The 8,835-nt window shown below is 44.8% G+C and overlaps 1 protein-coding gene across 3 annotated transcripts in view; it reads right to left on the bottom strand.

Moving 5' to 3' along the window:
• Window positions 1-329: 329 nt before the first annotated feature.
• PIBF1 (progesterone immunomodulatory binding factor 1) overlaps window positions 330-8,835 on the bottom strand; it is a 391,620-nt gene continuing 383,114 nt past the window's right edge. Inside the window, exon 18 of one of the 3 annotated variants that reach the window (XM_029603020.1) lies at window positions 330-626. Coding sequence is in view for 2 of the 3 variants with exons in the window: in XM_029603019.1 (XP_029458879.1) it covers window positions 573-626 (54 nt within the window). In the remaining variant the exon portion in view is untranslated. The remainder of the gene's footprint in view (window positions 627-8,835) is intronic. The other 2 variants (XM_029603019.1, XM_029603018.1) reach the window with 2 other exon arrangements.

The raw sequence follows: 8,835 nt of genomic DNA, 5'->3' as shown, positions 1-8,835 counted from the left end.
AAGGTGAGAGCAAGTGGTCCGATCTAGGGTCCATGATTGCAGAGTTTTAAAAGGAGTCTTGGTGCATAGCTTCGGGCCCAGGACCATCACTGTAATGATCTGATTAGTTATTTTGTGTGGATATAAAATAGGATAAAATAAATCCTCAGGTAGTTGTGAATAACTCAAGGCACTATATCTCAGCCCTGGTTCCAACTGAGCTGGAGTACAAAGGCGCAGAAGGAAAACATAAAAAAATTAATACTTAAAAATAGTTGTATATTATTGTTAATTTGATAACTTCTTATTCAAAGTAGGATTTTTTTTTATTATTAGTCAACACCATGCACATAAGAGAGTATTTGCATTATGCAAGAAAATTTATTTCACAGTTGGATAGCAAAATTATTGCACAATAAAGTAAACACTATTTCAGTTTACTTTCCACATACTATACAACTTAATATACATAATAGAAAAAATTATAAACTTCAAATGATTGTTGCCTACTTGTATCCAAACCATGATTACTATCATAACTTTTTCTTCCAATGAAGAATACATATTCAAGCTTTTTTATCTTTAAGAAAAGTTCATGATTTTTTCTGCTTCAGTTTCTTGTACCAGTCAGGCGCCTCTTTATTTGTCTATAAAAAAAAAAAATTTCAACAGATTGAAAGAAACAGACAAGTGACAAACATCTGGTAAAATTTAAAACTATGTATCCTCCTATTTTCTCCAAGAATGTTTCTATTTACTTATATTTCTTCCTCCTTCCCTCTCCAATTTGGCTGTGAAATCTAATTTTGATCTTAAACATAACCAAAGAACATCTCCATCAATCTCCAGTCACAAATAGTGAACTAAACTGTTGCACAGCTGATATCTTGGTTTTCTGCACTGCTTTCAAAACTACAATGCCATCAACTAGGTGACAGTTCACTTGGTTTCTTAGACAACAGATGTGCTGCAATTAATTTTTTAAATTGAAATTCTCTTATTATCTCACAACTATGCAAGTTTACTAGGAAGAAACAAAGAAAATAAATGGCACTTTCTCCTAACAATTTACAAGTTTGCTTCGTTATGGAGACTGAGTGCTATAATACAAAGAAATGCAGTCAGTTATAACACAAATATTTGCCATTTACCCACTGCAGTGATCCAATAGTCATACTGGTCCTAGTGAAAACTGAAGTTTTTATAGCTTGTGATACCTTTTATGTGACCAATCAAAAAAGATGTAGGAGTTTTTGAGACCACAAAGGTCCCTTTTCAGATGTGCCACATGGTCTCAAAAGCTTATGGGCATCTCGTCTGTTGGTGCTTTAAAAGGTATCATGGGGGGTAGCTTGCTTATTACGGCGGTTACTAACCTAAACCAATTAAGCCTGATACATACTTTGAATGCATATACAGCGTTGCTCTCTGCTTCAACAGCAGGGGAAATGTGAAAAAGCAAATGTTGCTTACCTGTAACAGGTGTTCTCACAGGACAGCAGGATGTTAGTCCTCACATATGGGTGACGTCAGTGGACGGAGCCCTGTTACGGAAAACGTTTCTGTCAAAGTTTCTATAAAACTTTGACACTGGCACACAGTGCACTGAGCATGCTCAGCCTGCAATTATCCGTGACCACAGGTGTCTCCCCTCAGTCTCGTCTTATAGCAAAAAGCGCAAGCGAAACTAAAATAATAAAACGTATGTAGACCCAACTTCGGGTGGCGGGTGGGTTTCGTGAGGACTAACATCCTGCTGTCCTGTGAGAACACCTGTTACAGGTAAGCAACATTTGCTTTCTCACAGGACAAGCAGGATGGTAGTCCTCACATATTTTATTTATTTAACAGCTTTTCTATACCGACATTAGAATGCACATCATATCGATTTACATCTCAACAGTAGGTGGAAAATACAATGAACAGGGGTGGGAGAGGGACAACAGTAGAAACTCGAGGGCAGGAGGCTCTAGGGGGAGCCTGAAAATTGAACTAGAGAAGTAACAATAACTCGAGAGGTAACATATTTACATGATGCAAATTACTTGGAGCGAGTCAAAGATAACAGAGAAGCAGGAGAAGAGGGTGAGAGAGGTACGTGGAGTTAGTCTGGAAATGCCTAGTGGAAGAGCCAAGTCTCTAGCATTTTCCTGAATTTAGTATGGCAAGGCTCCAGGCGGAGGTTTGTGGGTAGGGTATTCCAGTGAGTTGGGCCAGCAATTGAGAGAGCACGGTCCCTTGTTGCTGTGAGATGGGCCTTCTTGAGGGGTGGAACTTGTAGGGTGCCTTTGAGATTTGCTCTAGTGGGGCAGGTGGATTGTGTGGATCAGAGTGGTTCGCTGAGCCAAGAGGAATTATTTATGTGGATGGATTTGTGTATGATAGTGAGAGTTTTGAATAGGATGTGTGATGGGATGGGGAGCCAGTGAAGGTCTGAGGATGGGGGTTATGTGGTCTGATTTGCGTGCGTTCATGATTATCCTTGCAGTGGCATTCTGTAGTATTTGGAGGGGTTTGATGGTGGAGTAGGGAAGACCAAGGTACAAGGAATTGCAGTAATCCAGCTTGGATGATAGGGTGGATTGGATGACGGTTCTGAGATCGTGTGTGTGGAGCAGTGGCTTGAGCTTTTTTATAACACTGAGCTTGTAAAAGCCTTCTTTTAGGACGGAGTTAATGTGTTTTTTTAGGTTTAGATGTGGATCAATTAGAACGCCAAGGTTTCGTACAGGAGGCTGTGAAGTGAGGGAGGTGGCTGTAGGGTCGTTGGGAGGAGAGAGCTTAAGGGTTTGGTGGTTGTGGATGAGGAGAAGCTCAGTTTTTGAGGAATTGAGGGCAAGTTGTAGGGAGGTGAGTAGTGAGTTTATGGATACAAGGCATTTCTCCCAGAAATTTAGTGTTGTAGATAATGATTCACGGATAGGGATGATGATTTGTACATCATCTGCATAGATGTAGAAATTGAGGCCAAGGTCAGATAGATGATGGCAGAGGGGCAGAAGGTAGATGTTGAAAAGGGTGGATGAAGGGGAGGAGCCTTCGGGCACTCCTTGGGTGAGGGCGAAGTGTGTGGATACTGAGTTGCCAAGTTTAACAGAGAAACAGAATACCGAGCTGAGGATGCCCGAGAGTGCACCAAATGCACCCAAAGATGTGCAAAAGGCGCAACGACGGGGTGAAATTTGGTAAGGAGGGCATCCTGAAACCCTTAACGGGTTGGTGGAAGGATGTTGGGTAGTTAAACTGAAAAAAAGATGAGTAGACGGACTGGCCAAACATGGAAGCATGCCGGTCAGTCTTATCTAAGCAATAATGGGCTGTGAAGGTATGGAGAGAGCTCCAGGTCGCAGCCTTACAAATATGTACAAGCAGCACCGGCTGAAGGTGAGCTATTGAGGCTGGTACGGCCCTAACAGTGTGTGGTTACACACGGTGTTGTAGTGAAATACCTGCTTGTTGGTAGGAAAAAGAGATACAGACTTAATTAGGAGGAAAAGGTCTGTTTGCCCACTGGAACTCGCAGCTTGGCTTTTGCCACAGAAGGAAAGAGTTAGGTATAATTCCTGTGGAGTGTAGTGTGGTCTAGATAGAATGCAAGTGCACTTTTACAGTCCAAGGAGTGGAAAACCCTCTCGCTCTGGTGAGAGAGAGGTGTTGGGAAAAAGTGGGCAGAGTATATTCTGAGTAAGGTGAGATGCTGCGTCTACCTTAAGAAGGATATGAAATTGAATACGTAAGACCACTCGGTCACGGAGGAACACAGGGTCGGGTGAGTATGTATCAAGGTGTGGAACTCACTGACCCTGTTTGGCAGAAATGATGACTATGAGGGAAAGAATTTCCCATGCCAGACTGTTAAGTGAGAAGAATGGAAAGGCTCGAATGGGGAACGGATGAGTCTTGTAAGCACTAAATATAGGTCCCATTCCGTAACCGGTACAAATAGAGGTGGCTTAATCAGTGGATAACCCATGGTAAGCTGACTCAGAAGGGTTTGAACCGTTAATCGGGTATCCCCACTCCCAAGTGGTACGCCAATTGGAACAGAGGTATACCCATGTGGAGGATGTCTGGGGAGCAGAATCCGAGGGAGTAAGAGAAAAGAGTGGTGTAGAAAAAAAAGGGGGTAATACCCTTTTGTATGCGCCATGTGGTAAATCATGCCATTTTGAATGGTACGATTTATGTGTGGAAGGTTTTTGTGACGCTACCAGTATCTGAGAACATTAGTGAGTCCATGATATGAGACTGACCTGTGAGAAGGCGAATTGGTTACTGGTGTGATAGATTGAGAAGCATGGGAAAGCATACTGGTCTCGGCCAGGACGTGGGTCTGAGAAACAGTGAACCCCGTCCTGGTGCAGCATAATAAGAGTGCTGGCTTTGAGAGGCATCGAAAGAGATACTGTATGGTTCGATTCAGGCACAGAGGGCAAGGTCGGTTGACCTCAGCGCTAGAAGATTTTTCTCGCTACACATGTAGTCCAAGGCCATCCGAGAGGATGGAAACCTATATGGAGAATTTCTGCTAGTGCGTTTAGTAAGTCTGTTAGATAAGTGGCCCGGGGATGCATGAAGTGAGCAAGGGCCAAGGATAGAGCTGCGCAGCTTCCTAGCAGAGCAGCTAAGAGGTTGTGTGTGCTTGTGTGTTGGAAATACCACATTGTCGCTATGCTGTCTGTCTGTATGCACAAAGGTTTGTTGCAGAGGCAGTATTGTAAGGCATAAAGGCATACCTCATGGCTTGAAGCTCCAGGAAGTTGATGTGAAATAGACGCATATTGGGTTGAGAAGATGTTAGTTCGAACTCTGCAACCCTGAGTAAATGCGAGTATGAGCAGAACCAGCCGAGGATTTGGTTCTAGATCTGCAATATGGATCAGGGACGAAAGCGGTTGAACAGCTTAGATCCACTGATAATTGAAATTTCACTGAATCTTACTCATAGCAAATCTGGACCTATGAATAAAGTGCATGGTGAAAAAATCCCGTGGCCTAGCAATGAAAGAACTGAGGGGCTGTGGTTATGTTGTATGCGCGCAGAGATATATAGGAATTTGTCAGAATGTCTGCATGGTTGTTGGACAGGAAGTTTGTTGTGACTGTGGTGTCCAGAAGTGTTTTATATGGGATTTATGGTAGGATTTATGGTAGTAGATTTATAGTGAGTTGTGAAGAAGATAGAGCTCCTTGCTTGGATTGACTGTTATGCAGCTGTCCATGCAAGGAAAAGTGTGAATGATGTTTTACTCCATAGAGAAACAGCAGTCACTGCTAGTGATTTAATGAAATACCCAAGTTGCCGAAGCTGGAGCAACCGGCAGAGCAAGTTTAAAGAAGAGAGGCAACCTAATTACTGCGCTATGGAAGTATGGTGACGAGACACACCATTTTACCTGTCCCTTCTGAAGAAAGTTGATATTTCTGAGGTCCAGGTTGGGCGGAGAGCAACTACTTTCTGTTGAAAGAAAGAATAGTGAGATTAAACCCCCCCCCCCCCCCACACTGCGCTTTGTAGCGTCCGGGGACTGTACCCTGAACTTTGGTACCAAGTGGGGTGGCCGCTCTGATATCCGGCAAGTTGAGAGACCAGGAGGTGTCCAACTGGCAGGGTGGATGTAATCTGGGTATCATGTAATCTCCCACAGGAGCGTGAGCGGTAAAAGTCTTACCCGCATTTCTGTGTGCTGTACAAGAAAACGTTGAGACCTGGCGCCAGGCCTCGAGGTGGATTTGCAATTGAGCAGTGTTTGCTGGATCTTGTGTCTAGTAGATCAGCGAATGCATCTGGGATTTCAGTCCTTAATTAGGAACCAGAAGCCATAGTATTAATCAGTACAGAGTCCCGTTGCTGATAATGGGAGGATGTCCTGATACAATCCCAAATGATTGGTAGAGAGGTTCTCTTGGTATTGTGTCCGACATAGCTGGCAATAGCGATATTTGACACTAATGCGGTTCTTGGAAGACAAGACGACCTAGAACCTTTCGAACAATGTGGCCCGATTTAGAGAACAGGTCTCAATGGGATTGTCGCTGAAGCGGAATTATAGTACTTACCAGCTCTCGTGGATCGCAGAAGGACGAGCCGGTGAAGATTGATGGCTCGTGGATTTCAGGAGGCATCGAGGGACAGCCTGAAGGATGTAAACGTCCGACTCAAATCTGTAACTTGGTATGGTAGCGCAGGTACAGAGGAGACAGGCTGAGCGTGTCTGGCACTACCACAGAACCCCACACCGGTGTCGATGGGGAACGCCTCGGGTACAGGGGAGCCATTATGACTCATGAACCTGGGCCTTTTAGCAGCGGCTCGATGTATCGTGATGCCAGTGCAGAATTCCTCGGAACTTGGTCCAGTCATTCTGCAGCACCGAGGACTGCCAGCACTGTGTGGAACAGTGGCGGTGGCAGTAGCAATGTTGCTCGGCCCGGGCATTCTCCAGCACCGAGTAGGATAGCACCGATGTCTTGGATAGCGTCAGTGGCGTACGGTCAGCGTGCTGGTAACAATGAGTGCCACGGTGCTCGGCCAGGCTTTCCCCAGCGCCGAGGTGGATGTCCTCGCTGTCTTGGATGGCGAATGATGACGGACCGTCAGCATGCCTGCACTGCTCCTGGCACTATGTAGTGTTGTAGGCTGATAGGGAGCTTTAGTTAAGAACCCAAAGCATGGAGCACTGTGTTTAGGCGAGGGCATTGTGTGTAAGTGCTATGTCAGTATTGACGGTATCGATGGCAGCATAGAAGCGGCCTCAAGGGTATCGTCAAAAATATAGATGAAAAAATGTCGATGGCCCGGGCAGAGCAACGATAACAGTGACGGAGGCACCGACGGCATCGGCGTAGGTATCGATGGAAACGAAGTGGCATCAAAGAATCGAATAGACATCGATGGCATCAGAAAATTGATACCGGCATCGACGGCCGCATCGATAGCAACGACGTGGGCGTCAATGGCATCGATGGATGGAGACGGGCGCCGATGGCATCGACCCGGGCATCGATGGAATCGATGGCCGCATCGATAGCAACGACGTGGGCGTCAACGGCATCGATGGATGGAGACGGGCACTGACGGCATCGACCCTGGCATCGATGGCACTGACCCGGGCATCGATGGAACAATCAGTGCCATGGATGAAAACATTGATGGCACTGAAAGAATCGATGCAGGGATCGATGGCATCGATGGACCGTGGGGGAGGGATGTCGATGGCATCGAAGATGGCAGGACGGCCTGGCTGGGGGTACCGACTGTAGCGATAGGGCATCGACTGCACGAAGGTACCGAGGTAATCGATGGAGGCATGAATTCGACAGAGGCCCTGGTGGCAATAGTAACCGTGGAAGTCCCTATCCCACTAGCAATAATAACCAGGTAGAGGGTCACAGGAGGACACTCGCAGGCTATGTAGGGCTAACTGTGAAAACATAGGGAGAGGGAAGGCCGCAATTCGGTTGGTAGGCCGGGGAAACCGCAGTGAGGTGACAGGAACCGACCGAAAAACAGGGCATAGTACTCACCGAGCATCGATTAAATGTATGCGAAGGGAGACCCGTGCAGGGGAAAAGCATTTGTGAAGTAAAGGTTTAAGTGTTTCTGTGAGGAAAAATTGTGAGAATTTCTCACAGAGCTCCTAACCGCTATGCTTACTGCAGAGCGGAAAAAAGAAGACTGAGGGGAGATACCTGTGGTCACAGGGATAGCTGCAGGCTGAGCATGCTAAGTGCACTCAGTGTGCCAGTGTCAGTCAAAGCTTTATAGAAACTTTGACAAAGGTTTTCTGTAATAGGGCTCCGTCCACTGACGTCACCCATATGTGAGGACTACCATCCTGCTTGTCCTGTGAGAAAGAGGATTTACATTCAGACAACATCTAACAAGGCATTGATCTGTGCAGTCTGGGTAAACAAGCATCAGGGTAACTTGCTTGATGCGGCAGTTACTACCCTTAACCATTAAGCCTTATGCTCACCTTTGATGCAACTCCAACATTACTCTCGGCAATAATGACAGGAGATGGCAGGAAATTTGAATCAAACAGTTACCAACAAGGGCCCTGAACTTGGTTGTTGATGAAACAGATAAGTATGGGAAAATAAGTATGGGAGCTTACTGGGCAGACTAGATGGGCCAATTAGTCTTTTCTGCAGTCATTTCTATATTTCTATGAACAAAAAAATCTTTGTAGTGTCGGGTCATATATTTCCAGGTTCATTTACATTCTGATTAAACACTTCTTCTCTATGTTTACTGTAAAATATAGGGTATAGTGACTTACACAGAATGAATGTCAATTTTTATAAAGGAATAAATAAACCATTAGTGAATTACAATAGCCTAACCAGATTATTGAAATACAATAACAATTTTCAAAGACCTGCTAAGAGGGTAAAATAACGGGTTAATTTTACCAAGTCATGTTTAGTAGGATTATCAGGTGAAAATTCACTTAAACTTATGGCAAGAGTTACAATTGCTATGGCTGGGATTGCTTGCCTAAAAATTGCTGGTTAGCTGCAAAGAATTGCCAGCTAACTATATGCAACCACGTTACAGCAAGTATCTGGGTATTTTTAGCCAACAACTTACACGAGTACATCTGGTAACTTATTTGGGCAATTAATATCAGGCAGGTCTGTTGTCAATTATTGTTGAGTAGGGCGTCTGTGTGAACCGGGGGGGATTTGAGGCTGAATAGTTAGGAGGGTCTCGATAACCTGGAGAAGGACTGGGTGAACTGGTGGAAGAATTGAAAAACTGATAATTTCCATTACATACGCAAGTTTTAAAGTATACCAACCTACGCACGCAAATCAGGGTTTCTTTTACGAGTTGCATTTTTTTATGCG

Source organism: Rhinatrema bivittatum, chromosome 5 (assembly GCF_901001135.1).
Source record: "Rhinatrema bivittatum chromosome 5, aRhiBiv1.1, whole genome shotgun sequence".
Classification (NCBI taxonomy): Eukaryota; Metazoa; Chordata; class Amphibia; order Gymnophiona; family Rhinatrematidae; genus Rhinatrema; species Rhinatrema bivittatum.
This window is presented reverse-complemented; position numbering and strand designations above follow the sequence as displayed.